General features: G+C 36.3%; 1 protein-coding gene across 7 annotated transcripts in view; it reads left to right on the forward strand.

The window, feature by feature from the left end:
• Positions 1–18,816, forward strand: part of cnnm4b (cyclin and CBS domain divalent metal cation transport mediator 4b) — a 69,365-nt gene that overhangs the window by 18,183 nt on the left and 32,366 nt on the right. For all 7 annotated transcript variants that reach the window (XR_015489860.1, XR_015489862.1, XR_015489861.1 and 4 more), the window contains exons 2-4: positions 10,097–10,240; positions 10,707–10,841; positions 12,882–13,051. Coding sequence is in view for 2 of the 7 variants with exons in the window: in NM_001445082.1 (NP_001432011.1) it covers positions 10,097–10,240; positions 10,707–10,841; positions 12,882–13,051 (449 nt within the window). In the remaining 5 variants the exon portion in view is untranslated. The remainder of the gene's footprint in view (positions 1–10,096; positions 10,241–10,706; positions 10,842–12,881; positions 13,052–18,816) is intronic.

Genomic DNA, 18,816 nt, shown 5'->3' on the forward strand with positions numbered 1-18,816 from the left:
AATAATAATGATACAGTAAACCTCAAACTCTGTAGACAAAACAATTTATGAAAATCAAGTCTAAACTTTGAAGTAAAGGAACCAACCATTTTTATTCAAATACATATTGCAACATTACGAAGTGTGACCACGTTAGCCACTGTGCTAAAAAAATCTTTCAGATGGGGTGGTAGTGGCTGGTGATGCACTAGAAAAGAAACCAAAAAGCCACTCTGGTGCCATCCTTACATCCTTTTTTTAATTTACAGTCTCCTCACTGCTAATTTTACTGCACTCATTTTTGCATATGTTGTTGTTCTTACCTGAAGTAACAATGTCACAACATATGTGGTTGCATTTTAATGGTGTGTGCTTTGCGCTCATCAACTGTTTTCTCAAAGGATGGCATACAGGCAAACCATTGCTGCAGCCCTGATGTCAATAAATACCAATACCAGCTGCTAAACAGACAACTGACAATAAGAAACTACTTGGCAAGTACATATCAACTTACACCAAACCTAACCCCAACCTAACAGTCTACTTATAATCTAATAACAATTAGTTGGCATGTAGATGCAATGTAGCTTGAATTCAACAAATGGATCATCAAAATAAAGTTTGACCCTGTATGGATTTAGTCACTCAGGCCTAATCACAATGTAAAACAATTATATCCTTCTTCAGCCTAATATTTTAGTAGAAAAAGTAATGTTTTTTTTATATTTTCAGGGCTCCTTTGGTTCAAAATAACAGCATTTATTTGAAATGCAAATCTTTAATGTGTTGTTGTTGAATAAAACTATTAGCATTTCGACCAGCGCTTTCAAATGGTTAATCACTTATGAAATAAAAGCGTGTTAACATAAAATGGTTGTGTACTATGTTTATTGTGCAAAAGCAAACTTCATTGTAGATTTATTATTTAAAAGTACATAAAGAATAATGTTGCATGCATACTGACTTGTCTGATCTAAACTGTCTGAAATTTAAAGGGGGCCTATTGCGTCCCTTTTAACAAGATATAAAATAATTCTCTGGTGTCCCTAGAGGGTGTATGCGAGGTTTCGGCTTAAATAACCACACTAATGGCCCGTTTCCCACTGAGTGGTACAGTACTGTATGGATCACCTTTATCAGGCTTGCATTTCGACTGCCAAAACGGTACCAATGGTACTCTTTTGGTGGGCGTGGTGTACAACAGAAAGTTTCAGTCTACCTTATTCTCGATCAGGAAATGTCTACAGTAAAGCTGTACGACTCGTTCACATATCACATTAGAAGCATTTCTCACAAAACAGAAGCTTTATACACATAAATACTTGTGTATACATGTTCATTATTAACTTTTCCATAAACATGATTTGATTATAACTGCAGCGCAATGAAAATACAAAATGACCTACTGTAACGTCTGAAATTATATAAAATAAATAAATAAACGCAACATATGTGAACACAAACAGCCCCTTACAGAGTCCCATATGTTATCAATTATAGAAAAAACTACACACAGCATACATTTAGTTCTTATTATGTTCAAAAAGTTTATAAAAGCTGAAACAAAAGCTATTTGGTTATGGGAAAATTAGAACAAAATTGTCTTTTTATGTTTCAGAAACTTATCTTCATGCTATAATCTTGTCTACCTTATCTTACAGTTTGCCTGTTTGGTCTCTCACAACAAATAATATCTTGGAGCCAATAGCTAGACTGTACAATAGGGCCTATAAGATCCACAACAGACTTTCTGGATGGACACATCACTGCTTTGTTCTATCACTTTCTAATGCTTTAACATTTCAAAACTACATTATGTACACAGGAATTAAACTGTACTATAAAATTTTAAATAGCGCTACCTCAGCAGCCCTTTGTGCTTTGTTACCAAAACTTAACACAGTGACTGATCGTTCCACCAGATCCGTAACAACTGGATGTTTGCCAGTACCGGCTTTTAAAAACTGTTTTGGACAGAGATCTTTCTTTTATGTATTCACAAAAGCCTTGAATGAGATCCCACAACATCTAAAAACAATACTGTACCAACACTGAGACTTTAAAAAAAAAAAATCACATGCTCGTCATCTGATGGTCAAATATCGCTGTAGCCACTGAGATAGTAGTCTGCTTTTCTCAATTTTATATGTTTGTTGATTGTTTGTACTGTGATAATGGGTGAGATGTCTGTCTGTTTTTATGTTTTGCAGTGCAGGAACTTGCTGAATAACAGCATTTGAGTTCGGCCCCATTTATCTTTTTCTGTTTAAAAAATTATTAAAAAATTTATAAATTGGGTTCAAAAACAACACACTACAAATAGCCCACAGTAACCTCTCATGGGACTCTTCAATCTTCAGGACCACATGTAACTCCTTTTAAGAAAGTACTTCCGTCATTCCGAGTTCACAATAGTACAAAAGGCAATGATGATAGTTAAACATGGCAGTTTGTTCATGTTTTAAGTTGCTGAAAGAATCATTTGCTCCTTTGTTTTTTTCCAGCTTCTCTTTAGTTTTTTCACGATTTACTCTTGCGTTTGTCCATTTCTGAAAGGATTGAATGTCAGAAGCTCTTCAATAATCACGTGAACGTTATCCTCGTCAGCTCAAGAAGTTTGTCATTTCAAATATAGACACGCAGCGAGCTCTCTGGAGAAAGTGAAACCACTCAAGCTTTAGACGGTCTTGTAAACAACTACAGGGCACAGGGCAGATTCTGCTCTTCTTCTTGGCTTTGTGGTTTGTTTAAGCTCAGGTCGACCATTATGTGTATATATTATTATTATAGTGTAATGTCTCTGCTGTCTTTGTTAAAATGGCGCTTCCTTTGTTTTCATTCTCCTGCTTATGCACGAGCGAGTGACGTATCTCTGTAAACCAATAGCATTCAGCTGCAAGTCTGGCTTCCCCTTTGGTACCCTTTTGTTGTGCTGGGTACCCTTTCGAAAGGGTACCCAAAAAGTGGTACGGTATGGTTCGCTTTTTGGTACCTTTTGACAGTGGAAACGGCCATAAAATGTGTACCCTACCATACCACTCAGTGAAAAAGTGCCCTAATAATGTTTAATAACTCTATAAAACTGCCCCTTTTAGGATTTGATCCAAACTGTGCCATTTAGATGACTGTCACTTTAAATTCAAATATGTGCTCTTTTTAAAAGAGGGCGGGGCTAAAAATGTGTCAGCATAGTGGCAGATTCAATACAAGACTAATGTTAATGTTAAAAAGAGAGAGATCATCATTAATGGGCGGGGCCTCCCCCTCTCCGATGACACAAACAAAGGGAAAATGTCGTGTTTCTGCAGAATGTTTTATTAAGTGTGATTTAAATTTTCAGCATTAGAAGCTGCTTATATTCACAGACTGTTGCCACATCAACTCCTTATAAAAGGAATTTTTGCGTAATAGGTACCCTTTAAGATAGCATGTGTCCTGACTTGAGTGGCTGTACAGTATGTGAACTGATGCATTAGGGCTGTCAGAGGAGCGGTCAGTAAAGTAAGAAGGGCGTGTTGTTTGGAAGGGCTGGTCAAGGTTTTTAATGGGAATATAGAGAAGCAGCGGGTATAAGAGTGTGTCAGTGGGTAAATATGAGCAGCGATGCAGAGAGAAAGAGAGAGACAGAGGAGCATTGTTTCAGCCGCAGGGATTGATGACTCAGCCAAACAAAACTGCCTTGTGAAATGCAGAGACTACAGAGGATGCTCTTATTTTCATAGAAGACACTTTAAATGAGATTTGAATTGAAGTACTTCTGCACTGACTAAAGTTAATGCAGGACGTCACTCAGAAGATGCAAGCAGTCACAAATATTTAAAATTGAAAATTTGTAACCTAAATATACACATTCAAATAATAAAATACATAAACAACAACCAACCAAATACAATCTGACCGATCAGAATCAGCTACAAGGGTAATCCAAAATCATAGTTGTGGTCACAGGCGGGAGGTTGGTGCAGGAGACAGATCGCATAAACGGTAACAAAACAGGGATTACTACAAAAAACAAGGCAAGGAAAATGCATAGAAATGTTACAGGAAACAAAACTCGGCAATGTGTGTGTGTTTGAAAGGTAAATATATAGTCCAGATAATCAATCTATGATGAGTTACCAGCTGTGTGTGTAATCAGGGGTGATCCAGAACTGGTGTGTGTTTGAGGTGCCTGATGGGAGTTGTAGTTCATATAGTGGCAGAATTGTAGTCTGGGTGATAAGGCATGGTTTTGATCCTGACAGCTAGAGACATGTTGCCTCATCCTGAGAATTTTTTTAGCTAGACTGAATCTGGTTTAAGAGCCTGAAGTCATTTATTATTCCTCAGCCGTGTTTAAAATGTAATCTTTTACAAGTTGAAAATGGTCAAGCAAAGTTAGAGTATACCAAGCCTTGTTAATCCTTGTCTTATAATGGCTTACTAAAGCATAAGACTGAACATATTGCAGTTTGTTTCGGAGTTCATCAGAGACTGTACTTATGATTAATAAAAAGCAGTAAAGTAAAGCCGTTTCCCAGTGGACTAGTACAAAAATGCTAGTAATTATGTTTTGTGCAGCCGTAATGGTGTTTATTGTGTAGCCTTGACTTTTTTTGGTATACTACGTGAATAGTTTCTCTTGTTGTCATCGTGATTTTTGGCTCATTAGTTCCTCTGCAGCAGAAAACAGCCCTGCTGGGACGTCTGCTGTGGGAGATCAGCTTTCCAGAAACACACTGAACTACATCTCAAACGTCCACAATGGCCAGCATCATTCCAGTGATGGCTGTTTAGTCTGCATGCGGCGCACAGGCTTTATTAGCTACGTCCTGTTACATTATAAACAGTGAGATGAAAGATAAGCGGACCATGGTTAACCCTTTGTTTGCTATTTGCTAACTAGAGGCACAGTAGTATTGGCTTGTTTTGCTTGGATGTGGTTTAATGTCGATGGCTTCCCTGGGATATTGAATATGAACTATTGGTGATCGATGCCATTTTGTCTTTGATTGACTTTTTAAGTGTGGATGTACACGTTATAGTGACAACTTTTTTTATCTTTATTGCTTAAGCCCTTTTACAATTTAGATCATGTCAAAACAGTGTAACATAGAACGTTTAGCAAATTGAAACTGAGTCAGTCCAGTTTGCAGAGTTAAACTTCAGTTTAATTCAGTTCAGTTCAGTCAGTAATTTTCAATGATGAAAATCCAAACACTCTAGAGCAAGTCCGTCAATGCGTAGCTCCACAAGTCCCAATCAAAGCAAGTCAGTGGCGAGGGACAAAACTTCACCAATTGACAAAAGTGCAAGAAAGAGCTCGAGAGAAACCAGGCTCAGTTGGGAATGACCATTTCTCCTCTGGCCAAACTTCTTGTGCAGAGCTGCAGTCTAGACGCTGGAGGCTGTAAAATGCTGGACGTTCATCGTGGAGAAGCTGCAGGTATAAGTAGGTCACTGACGTATGTTCAGGCTGGCCTACGGGATCAATGCAGAGACCCGTATGTCATTGGGGTCTTTTAACAATTGAAAGAATTTCACTTTTCCGTAACTGCCACAGCATTTGTTCAGGATTCAGCCTGGTCCAGGATTATGGATACCTCTAGAAGTCCTCTATGGTTGTCATCATCCCTTCACAGGTTACAATCTCTAGAAGCCTCAGGATAAGATAGATAGTCTTTAATCTAGTTTTGAACTGAAAGAGTGCGTTTCTGACATTATCAGAAAAGTCTGTTCCAGAGTTTGGGAGCCATAAATGAGAAGGCTCGATCTCCTTTAGTGGACTTTGCTACTCTGGGTACTACCAGAAGCTCTGATATTTAAGATCTTAAAGAGCAGGTTGGATTGTAGCGAGACAGAAGGTAGGTTAGATGAACAGGAGCTAGAATATTTAAAGCTGTATGGGTAAGAAGCAATATTTTATTATCAATACCAAACTTAACAGGCAGCCAGTGTAAAGAAGATAAAATTGGGGTGATATGATCATATTTCTTGACCTGGTAAGAACTCCGGCAGCTGCATTTTTATGTATTTTAACTATATTTAGCTTGTTTCCGGAAACTTATTGTCAATTAGATGTTTTGGGTTCTTTATGTGTGTGGTGTATTTTTTAAAATAAGTTTCTTTAGTTAACCAAGGCTGCATTTATTTGATCAAAATTACAGTAAAACAGTATTAATGAAGATTCTAATGTTTATATATATATATATGTATATGTAGGGTAAGGCAGTGGCGCCGTAGGTAGTGCTGTCGCCTCACAGCAAGAAGGTCGCTGGTTCGAACCTCGGCTCAGTTGGCATTTCTGTGTGGAGTTTGCATGTTCTCCTTGCGTTCGCGTGGGTTTCCTCCGGGTGCTCCGGTTTCCCCCACAGTCCAAAGATATGTGGTACAGGGGAATTGGGTAGGCTAAATTGTCCGTAGTGTATGAGTGCGTGTGTGGATGTTTCCCAGAGATGGGTTGCGGCTGGAAGGGCATCCGCTGCATAAAAACTTGCTAGATAAGTTGGTGGTTCATTCCGCTGTGGCGACCCCAGTTTAATAAAGGGACTAAGCCAACAAGAAAATGAATGAATGAATGATATTTATGTTTATATTTATGTTTATATTTATGTTTCAATTTGAGATGAGTTTACATTTGTTTAAAAATCAGTATTAAGTATTACTATGTTTTCCAGTTTATTATTAATGTTTATTTATAATTTTAATGTTAAAAATGGCGATGGTGGTTAACACGGTCACCTCATAGCAAGAAGGTTGCTGGTTCGAGTCCCGGCTGGGCCAGTTGGCATTTCTGTGGAGTTTGAATGTTCTCTCCGTGTTGGTGCGGGCTACCTCCAGGTGCTCCGGTGTCCCCCACAAGTCCAAAGACATACATGGGTCAATTGAATAAACTAAATTGATCATAGTGTATGTGTGTAAAATGAGTGTGTATGGATGTTTTCCAGTACTGGGTTGCAGCTTAAAGGCCATCCACTGTGTAAAACATATGCTGGATAAGTTGGCGGTTCATTCCGCTGTGGCAACCCCTCATGAATAATGGGACTAAGCAGGGGAAAAGAAATTATGAATGTTAAAAATGTCTTTACTGTATTATTTGCTGATTATTGTGAAATTTAGAACAATAGTCACGCTTTATGGTAAGGTTTTGTAATGTTGGTTTTTGTATTTACTAGCATGAACAAAAAATCCCAAATTGTTCTTTTTAACATAAAGGGATAGTTCACCCAAAAAAGGAAATTTACTCTCCCATGTGTGGTTCCAAATCTTTGAGATTTTGTTTCTTCTGCTGAACACAAAAGATGATAACTGGTAACCATTGACATCCTTAGTAAGAAAAACAATGCAGGTCAATGGTTACCGGTTTCAAGGTTTGGAAAAAGTAAAGAGCGAGTAAATGATGACAGGGTTTTTTTTTTTTTTGTTTTTTGGGTGAACTGTCCCTTTAATGGTCTACAAGTTAGCAATAACTATTAATGAATTCAATTATTTTTATTACCTTATGTTAACAAATATGAGTAAATCCTGTAATAAAATAAATGTTGGAACTTTTGTTGGTATTCTTTCATGTATAAAGCCACCTACATTTCTTGCCAGTTTAATTTTAGTATCCCCCTGCCATATTGCAATGAAATCTTCTTGATTTTTCAATAGTCTTAACATTTCCAGTCAAACGTCTGTAGAGGAACATAGGAAATGTTTTTTGTGTGTGTGATTTCGCACAGGACAATTACATGGAAATATTTTGTAAGCTAAGATACTAAATTGTTTCACAACTCACTGTTTTGTCTCCTAATATCACTGTTATGTCTACACGTAACTTCTGAATCCAGGCTCTTTGTTTTGATGAGCAAACGCTTGAGGATTTCCTGTCCATTTATGTGCAGCATAAACTATGTGAACCCTATGCTCTTACTCTGTGTTCTCAGTGTTATATACAGAAATAACATATAATTAAGCACCACTTTGTTTCACCAGCTTTAAACAGTACATAAATATACATTATGTGTAGTATTGCAAAATTATCCATGCCGATACTTTATATGGACAATATTTGGATTTAAGAATACAAACAATATATTTCATTTACAGGATGGAGGTGTTGAAATTAGGTTTATTTCAGGTGCTACCGACACTGTAAATGAATGGTTCAATTACAGAGGTTGGGGTTGGGGATTAGGTAGGTTAGGATGATATTACAGCCTCATATCACACTACTCCACATTAAAAGTTATGGGGATGTACCGATCTCGATACTTGGATCAGAAATCGGTTCGATGCATGTCACATATTTTTGCTGGATCGAGTATCGGCCAGCTGGTACCAATCCAAATCTGATCTTGCGCATGTGTTGTAGTGTTGGGCCGGTAGACGACGCCATCGTCCATCGCCGATTGCCAATAGACAATACGATGTTAAGCCAGCATCGCTGATCCTCCGCCCTGCCCCTGTCGCAAACCTGCTCGCGAAAGCTACACACTTTGGCCCCATTTATGCAAATACATCTTAGTGTTAAAATGCCATTTTTTAACGAAAATGATTCACATCCACACCGTGTTTTACCTAGCATTTCTGAACAGCCCTCCGTCTGCTGAAAACGCACATCACATGACCACAGCCACACACTGTCATGCGCTCCTCTGAGCTCCAGAGAGCAGTGTACGTCGGACAGTTTATCAAGGATGTACCGCTGGATCGCGTCTCACTATAGTTGTTAAACGTAACATTCAGACATCCCAAGTCTCCCGGCTCTATGCATTTGTGGGACTCATTATGCCCTCAAATGAGTGTTAATCTCCCACGTCTTCCTCCCGGTCCTCAAATAAGTCGCGCACCCTTCTCTCCCCCGGATCGCTCCTCGCTCTTCAGACACGTTGCGCACTCTCAGTCAAAAACAGCACAGTATCTCAATCGGATCTGTATCGGTTGATACTCAGAATTATTGTATCGGGTTCGGTTCCGAAAAAATTGTGTCAGTACATTTCTAAATTTACACTGGTGGCAAAATCTGATGGGTAGCATATTGCGTCATCAAAATGTGCTTCCTACTTTTTGAGAGGTTGGACAATCTGACAAGGTAAGACAAATTGTCAGAACACTGGGTGCTTCAGCATGCAGTAAGTTAGTAAAATAAAGATGACAAACTCATCTGTCTGCTTAAAGCATTTTTCACTGCAGCAATAAAATGAAACTGAGATAAATAATAATGAGAGAAATCCTTCTGGTTAGAACGGATGATACCAAAGTTTTCCTTTGAGGACATAAGTTATTGTTGTAAAGGTAATAATTACAATATCCCACAGAATAATACAATATATATTTAAAATCATGATAAAATTGCATCGTGATATAAGTATCGTGGTAATATCTTGTTTTATATTCATATCTTATATGCAAGCATGTCAGGATTTCTTAGGCATTTACTGTGTTTACTGAGGTCTACCAATCCATCATTCCTAGAATAATTTCACGAATACTATATATTTCTTTATAGATCTAATAAATCAAAAGGATTGTTCTGTGTGAACTACTGTATATTTCATTCACTGTTAGATTTTATTTTTTATATTTATATATATTTGGTCCCGCTTTATATTAAAGGGCATCTATGGTGAAAAACTGAACTGAACCTAAACTGGCACACTCAGAAGAACCATAATATTAATATTAAATCTTAAAAAGGGGGCAAACTATCTGCCCCTTTAAGTGGCATTTACTAATATGTACTTGCACTTAAAATAATTTGTTACAATGTACTTGTGTTAATACATTGTTCTACATTTTACTTAAGCTTGATTAAATACATGCATGTAATCGCATCTGTAAATAATTTAATCTATAATTACACTGTTGACCATCCCTTACACCCTTAAACCTACCCAGACCACCAAAGCTGTGCCTAACCCTATATCTGCATCCCTTAAACCTCAGTAGCACCACAAGTGATCTGAAACGTATTATGAACACATTAAGTACATTGTATTTACATTTTGATGTATGTGCCTATTAGTTAAGAGCATGTAATATAAAGTGGGACCATTTATTTTTTTATTTTATTGGATTGTAATGGTTTTGGTTTAGATCGGATTTATTTTCTGCCTTCTGCACTAATCCAAGTATTCGTCCGCCTCTTCTACAGGTAAATCCCATTTGGCGATTGTTCAGAAAGTCAATAATGAGGGCGAAGGAGATCCGTTTTATGAGGTGCTGGGATTGGTCACTCTGGAGGACGTCATCGAGGAGATCATCAAATGCGAAATCCTGGACGAGTCTGACCTCTACAGTGAGTGGACAGTGGCAAAATCAATGCGTTTATCTGTAATTATCCATACAACACTCGCACATCTAAAAGCAAACAGAGTTTGACTTTGACTGTTTCTGTACTGCAACGTAGACCATTTCGTGTGTGGTTTCACACAAACACACAGTTTATGAAGGCACTGACACATACAAATGTTTAAATAAAAGTGTATCATCATGTTAAGTGTATCATACAAATTCTGCATGATCGTATTCTGCATCCTTAATCCTACCCAATACCTACTCTCTTGATTTTCTACTTTTCTAATTTTCTACTTTCTTAATAACTATTAATAAGCAGCAAATTGGCAGTGTATTTAGGAAAAAGTTAATGGTTTAGTAATAGTGATAATTGTGCCTTAAAAGAAAAAAGTGTGGCCAAGACCTATTTTTTTTTTCTACCGTTGTGCTCATATCAGTCTTTGTTTTTGTGTGTGTGTTCTTTGCAGCTGATAACCGAAATAGAAAGAAAGTTGCACACAATAAGAACAAGCGAGACTTTTCTGCCTTCAAACATGAGAGTGAGTCTAAAGTGAAGATCTCCCCTCAGCTGCTGCTGGCTGCTCACCGCTTCCTCGCTACAGGTAAAGAATCCAGCACCAAACTCACCAGAATTACTGAGAAGGCATATGTCCACTGGCAAAAAAAACAAGCAATACACACTGTGCATAAAATCAAATCAAAGTGAATTAATATTCAGAAATATTCCTAGCCCTCCTGAATTATTTGCCCTTTAAATTTTCCCCAATTTCAGCTTATTGGAGAGATTATTTTTTTTCAACACATTTCTAAACATATTAGTTTTAATAACTGATTTATTTTATCTTTGCCATTATGACGGTAAATAATATTTGACTAGATATTTTTCATGATATTAGTATTTAGCTTAAAGTGCCATTTAAAGAATTAACTAGGTTAATTAGGCAAGTTATTGTATAATGATGGTTTATTCTGTAGACAATCAAAAGAATTGCTAATAATTTTGACCTTAAACTGGCTTTAAAAAACTAAAAAACTGCTTTTATTCTAGCTGAAATAAAACAAAGAAGACTTTAAAAGGAAAAAATATTATCAGACATACTGTGAAAATTTCCTTGCTCTGTTAAACATCAATTAAAAAATACAAATAAAATACAAATCACATAATAATTCAGACTTGGAGCTGTAGCACAACTTAAACAGCAGTAGGTTATTATTGTGTGTGTACAAAGAGAACATACAATATTTATAAAGTAAGCAATATAAAAAATATAGCTACCCAAATGTGTGGACTGACGATTAGTCAAATTGAAATTGCGAAAGCGTTTAAGCACATCTGTGATTGTCATGCACATCTTGTCAGGGAGTCACATGCTGCGTCCGAAACCGCATACTTCCATACTATATAATATGCTAAAATCAGTATGCGAGCCGAGTAGTATGTCTGAATTCATAGAATTCGAAAATCAGTAGGCGAGAAGTACCCGGATGACTTACTACTTCCGTCGAGATTCTGAAGTGCGCATCCCATGCACCTTGCACTATCCCATAATGCCCTGTGAGAGAATTCATGAATGGAAGTGAGGCGACGCAACTGACGCAGGTAGGTCACGTGACCATGACAAAATGGCGGATGTAGTACGTCCGAATTCCATTCATACTTTCACATTCATACTGTAAAGAACGTACTTTTCTAACGGCCGAGTAGTATGTTTAAATTCAAATGCAGTACCTACTGAGTAGTAGGCGGTTTCGTACGCAGCCATAGTGTTATAAGTAAAAATTCTCCTCCAAACGCCAGAGGGTGCTCTTACGTAGAAAATGAAAACACCCACGAAGAAACAACTCAGGAAATCCCCATAGTGTTACAGTATAAACAGAAGATTTACTGCTTTCATTGATTCAGCGTGACTAATAAAGACTCGACTGAAGTTATGAAGTGCGTTTGGAGTCAAAACGTGTTATTATATGTGGTAATTTGAAATGCAGCATTTACTACACAAAGCTGTAGTTCTCTGAGAAGCAACACAAACAGCTGTCATTAACAAAGAATGATCATTTAAGTTTAAAAGTGATTTATTTTTTATTTTTTGCGTAGCTTATACTCGTTCAAATTGCGATTAATCTCGCAAAACTAATGCAAATCCTATTTTTGAATGCAAAAGTATTTAAAAGTCCGATTTGAAGCAGTTTTGTTTGCCCAGCCACAGTCTATTTATTTATTTTTTTATATATTCATTTATTCATATTTCCCAAGTGCTGTTAAATGGAGCGGGGAAAAAAATAATACCATTCAATACTTTTGTCTTTGCCATGATGCCTACATAATAGCTTACTTGTTATTTTACCAGATACTAGTGCTCATCTTAAAGTGCCATTTTAGGGCTTAACTAGGTTAATTTGGCAAGTCATTGGACAGCAGTGTTTGCTTTGTGGCCAATCATTTTGTAGCAGTATTTACTATATTTTTATTCCAGCCAATCTAAATCAATATGATTTTATCCTGAAGAAAAATATGATGGGAAAATTCCTATGAAAAATGTTAAACATCAGAAATAATGTCATTTTTACAGGAGGATTCATCATTTTACACTCTTCAACTGCATTTCGAGGGTTTATTTTTGTTTCTGCTTTTTACTCTGCAGAGGTCAGTTTGTTCAGTCCATCTCAGATCTCTGAGAAAATCCTGCTGCGTATCCTCAAACACCCTGACGTGATCCAGGAGATCAAATTCAACGAGAACGACAAGAAATCTTCACACCACTACCTGTACCTGCGTGGCAAACCCGTGGACTACTTCATCCTCATCCTGCAGGTACCGGCACACTGACCTTATTCAGCCTTACTAGAGTAAAGACACTTGAGGAGCTTTCAAAGCCAACTCAACAGATGAGGTGTTTAAAGCAGTTTAAGACGGCAGGATTTAGCTTTAGTTGTTGGCCCTTGCTAAAACTTGACACATTGTTGGCTTACAGAGCAGAAACGAGACTTCCCATCTCAATCTTGCTGAATGCAAGTAAAACATGGGGCTATACACACTTTAACTAAAAATATATTGGTTATTTGAACCATTTTGAAAACGATACTGTTTATGATCATCTAAATGAAACTCATCTCATGTACATAAATCCAGATGATAAACTCACAGGACAACTTGTACTCATTTTTATTTATTTTTTCTCCACTGTCATCCGTCACTTAATCCTTCATTCATTCTCTCAGTCTTGCTCAGATTTGCTGTTGTTATTATTGGCCTCTAAACAATCATTAGAGCATTCAGCTCTTGATGGTTAAACATCACAGCGAGTTACAGACCGCACACAGTGTTCCTCACACCGTCAACAGTCAAATCTATGATAATCCTCAAAAGAAGTGAGGGAAAGCACGTATTTGAAAAATCTGCTGCACACACACATGCGCACATACTCATAAACATACACACAGAAACACAAAGAACTGTTTGTGTGTTCTAGTTTACACTGTACGAGCAAAATAATAAGAATCAAGTATTTTAATAACCTCTTAAGGCCCAAGGTGTTTTTTTACATGCATTTTTTATTTATCTTTGCTATTTGGGCTTATTGGAACCTAATTAGAATAAAAACCCAAGTGTCATGTACTTTTAGAGAAAAGGGATGTTTATATATGTGGACTTGTATTCCCAATTTACATAAAACACCTTCTCCTGACTGTTTTGTAATGCATATTTAACATTTTTTAACACGTTTCGACTATCAGATAGTAAAAACAAATTTTTTTCTTCCCATTTTGGATGGTTAAAAATAAGGTTTGGGACATTTCAAATGCTGCAAAACAGTTGCAGGATGACACTGTATGCCTGTAACAAAATATAAAACATTTTAAGTATTTTAAATAGCCACTTAAGAGCTAAAATGTGCTGTCCACGTATGTGGCCACTAAGCCCATGGAGGTTAATAAAGCAATGCTAATCAATAGTCTTTAATCCATCTTAATCAAAAGAATATTATCATTTCTTCCTCATTTTGAGTTGATATCTGGTCATAAAATGTTAACACTGAGCTGATGTTATGAAGTGAATTTGCAATAAAAGTATGTCGGTAAATGTTTTGGTCAGGTTCTGCTGTACACTTTAGAAAATGATCAGAAAGTAATGACATTTACATTTACTCATTTAGCAGATACTTTTAGCCAAAGCAGGATTAAAAAAGCACTTTAAATCATCAGAAAAGTAATATTTAAGTGTTATGGCAGGTCTAAGTTGGTTTTATTATTATTTTTTTTTTATATATATATTTATTTATTAAAAGTTTTTTGCAGTTACAATTTAAAGCATTACATTACCCCTACCACAACCACGTCACTGAAGGAAAAGAAAAATGGGGGAAAAAATTATATATATATATATATATATATTAGTGCTGTCAAAATTACTGCGTTAACATATGCGATTAAATTGAAATAATTAACCCGTAAAAAAAAAATAATGCAATTAACGCAGTTGCAGTTTTTTTTTTTCCTGTTGTGGTCACGTGTTTAACGTGCAAAGAAATATGGTCAAGATTAAGGAAGCACTTTTTGAAAACAGGTTTCAGTATAAAACATTTAATGTCGCATTACTAGACTCTCCAGAGTTTCATGCAATTTCGAGTGTTTCATTTTTAACTTTCGACTTTTGTTTTAATGGAATTTGATACCGCATGGCGAATGGAAAGAAAAACCTCTGCATTTCATGACTCAGTGGTCCTTTAAGGTAATCAAAAATCGCTGTTTACATGGTAGACTCTAATAAGAGTATTATCTTAATCATGTTAAAATCGGAGTATTGGTGTCTTATGTAAATGAAGTGCCAGATGAAGTCGCGAGCTGTCAAAGACATCGCATTCCTCTGCCTTTCAGCATGCACTATCCAATGTTTTATTAAGTTTGACATGTTTCCCTCTTAAATGCCAGTGTCTGCTTTGCATTGTTGTGTCAGAATCCTTGTGAAATACAGCCATACTTTTGAACGCTTAGTTTAAGCAAATTTGATGAAAGCGATCATGCGTGTTGAATCTGAAAGGAGTCGCTCCGGCTGCCCTGTTCTGCGTGCGTTGTGTGTGTGTCTGTGTGTGTGCGTGTGCGCACGCCTATGCGCGTTTCTTAGCAACAACATGCGTAAAATGTGTAAAACATATGCTGGATAAGTTGGCAGTTCATTCCACTGTGGTGACCCCTCATGAATAAAGCGACTAAGCCAAAAGAAAATGAATGAATGAACGATTTACATTAATGTTTTAAGTGATTTAACTCATGTAAGTTGAAGTGAATTGTAAAATGAATTTGATTGAATTTTAAAAAGTAAAAAAAAAATGTGTTCACACTGTAACCAAACTTTTTGTGACCAGATTGTAGTTTTTGCAGGTTTTATTATATTTATTATTTTTAGCATTTTTATCATGAGATGAATTCTTTTTGTTTATTATTATTATTGAGAAATTCTTAATTTTATTATTTTAATAATAAAAATGTGTTTTTTTTACTTGAACTTTAAGTTTTAACTTTATTTCTTAACTTATAATCATTTTAAATATATGAAATAAAATAAAAAAATCAAAGTCACAACAATTATTTTAATTGTAGTATATTTATTCATTGCACAGACCAATTTTCATGTTTATTATTATTATCATTACTATTATTATTTTAATTTATTTTTCTTAAATTAACCAAATTTTTTGTCATTTATTTATTTTTTGTCGCACTGTAACCAAACTTTATTCTGACCAAACCAGTTCTATATTGTAGATTTTAGTAATTATTTAATTGTTTTTATGACCATTCAATGTGGTCATGTCGTTGGCCCATGAACATTTCCTGGTTGTTGCCAAACTATTTCATAATTGTAACAAGAGGCAATTCAGTTATACCTTAATGTTAAAACAGCTATCACAACATTATTTATCAATATGTGGACCTTTTTGGAATCTTGAGAGCTATAGAAACTACTAATGTAATACAGGAAATGCATTAAGACCACTGTTATTGTTTGCATCCATCAAAATGGCCTATACAGACGAAAAGCTATCATTTGAGTCTTAAAAGTGTGTCAAACCCCAACGCAATCTCACAGCAATTCGTAACTTTTTGAATTTGTATGATGTAATTTGTACAATTTAGTACGATTTTCTCATCACCCAATGACGGTTGAGGTTAGGGGTGGGGTTAGGTGCCACGCCTCCTTTTTAAAATCGTACATTTGAATTAGCCACTAAACTGACAAAACATAAAATAGTTACGTTTCCTCATGTGGTCAGGCTGCAAACCCTCACTCTCTCTCTTTCGCTTTCATTTACTCTTACGAGAGACTCTTCATGACCCTGATCTTTGTTCCTTGAACTCAGTCACAGATTTAACTGGTCAAGTTTAAGCACTCTGGTTCAGATATCCGTGTGCCGGTGTGGATTATTCACCGCAGGAAGGAGCTTCATGAATACCTTATGAAGTGCACACTAGCTGCAGCAGCTTCAGCCTGTTCAATATGTTTGGCATCTGTTTGTGTGCCTTCTGTAATTTATTATTTAAAGCGGCTCAATGATGTGTTTGTGAAGGCAGGATGTGCTGCTGTATTATTATGATTATTATTTCATATGCCAAGAGTGCGCTTGCAAGCGGACTTCTTTCCCGGCCGCGGTTGAAGACGATCTCCAGCCGGGCTTTAAGCTGACCTTCATCAAACATTTATACTGTTCCTCTGAGGTGTCAGGCTTTGTGCTGAACATCCACAGCTCTTCTTCTGCTACTCATGCTGTGTGCTGAAAGTCAGTTTGTGAGGAACATGGAGTGTGTGTTGATTCTTCAGGTGGCAATTCAGAAAAAGTGCACACACTGATTTCATTGGATTTTTTTTTTTAAGGTAACTGCTAGCAAACTAATTATATGGACTAAATTTAAACAAACAAATTCAGCAGAACATAAGTATATTTAATAAGTTTGTTTTAATAGAGTGGAGGAACTTTCACTCACCTTGTAGGCCAATCAGCTGCTAGCATAAAACTGGTTCCCTCGATAAAATTTCGGATTTTGGATGAGACGTTAAACCAAGGTCACAACTCTCTGTGGTCGTAAAAAATCCCAGGATGTCCTCCAAAAAAGAGTAGGGGGTTAACCCTGGCATCCTGGCCAAATTTGGCCATATCATAATTGGCTTCATCACTCTGTCTCCTCTCCACCAATCAGCTGGTGTGTGGTGTACGGTCTGGCGCAAAATGGCTGCCGTCGCATCATCCAGGTGGATGCTGCACACTGGTGGTGGATGAGGAGACCCCCCCCCCCACACCGTGTAAAGCGCTTTGAGTGTCCAGAAAAGCGCTATATAAATGTAAGGAATTATTATTATTATTATTAAAATCCCATAGGCTTTTCGAAGATTGCAAGTAATAAGCTCTGTGTTCAAACACTGTTTATTATACTTACACGTTTTGTTCGGATAATCCTCACACAAAAATACAACTTTAAGCACTTTTGGATCTTAAATACAAATGCAAGAACTGAAAAGCTAACATTAGGCTATAAACCGACTACAGAGCCTTGGGGGCACTCGCCTGTGACGTCAGCACCACCCTGCTACAGACAACTCTTTAAGCTTATTTTTAGCAATATGATCCATGACATAGATTTACTCTTCTAATTTATTATATTATAATCCACGCTGAATATTATAAACAAATTAATACCCAAATGCACATCTGTATAGATTAGGCATCGTTAACCGTTTTCAAGGTATATTGTGGTTTGGAAAAGTCAAGGTTTTAAAACCGCCAAGATTTTCTGCTAAATCATTCCTAAGGTATGGGTAAGATTTTTATTTTACATTTTTAAAAGCTTTTTAGCAAAACAGTATCGCCAGCAGAAAAACAAAATATCCAAAGATGCTATTTTAAATTGCAAAGAAATCTGTGTTTTTGAAACTAATGAAGAGAGCAGCCTGACATGTTTACTGCTCCAAAATATTTGACATTTTCTCAAAATAAAATCTATTGTGTTCAAAGGTCAAAAAAGTTTTTTTTAGGGTGTGCGTAGGGTCTTACAATGTCTTAAATTTCAAAAACTAAGTTTAAGGCCTTAAAAAATTCACTGAAATATGCTGTTGTGGGTCTTATATACTTTTAAACAGGTCATAATTTTACTAATTGTCCATGTAAAGCTATAGCCAATCAGTACAAACAACAAATCCATCCAAAAATTATTTTACATTTAATAACTATTTAGCAGTATGGTTTAATTGTCTTCCTTACATCCCTACAATAACATTTGTTTAAAAGTGCTCCATGTTTTCATGTGTTCATGCATAAGTGTATGTTGTAATGTATTATTGCTTTTAAAACTTTGAGACATTCTGATTGTCTTTAATATGTTTTATGCTACATTGCATTCGTGAGTAATATTCAGTTTTGGTTTGATTTTCAGAAGATGTTTAGATTAGCATCTCATTGTGAGTGTCGATTAAATAAAATTACATAAAAAATTACAGTTTTTTTATATAGCATTTTAAAATAATTTAAAAGTTAAAGGTGTAGTTACCCTGAAAATAAATATTAACCTTGATCTAGTCCTCAGAAT

The sequence above is a fragment of the Danio rerio genome, chromosome 5, assembly GCF_052040795.2.
Source record: "Danio rerio strain M-AB ecotype USA chromosome 5, GRCz13ab, whole genome shotgun sequence".
Taxonomy (NCBI): Eukaryota; Metazoa; Chordata; class Actinopteri; order Cypriniformes; family Danionidae; genus Danio; species Danio rerio.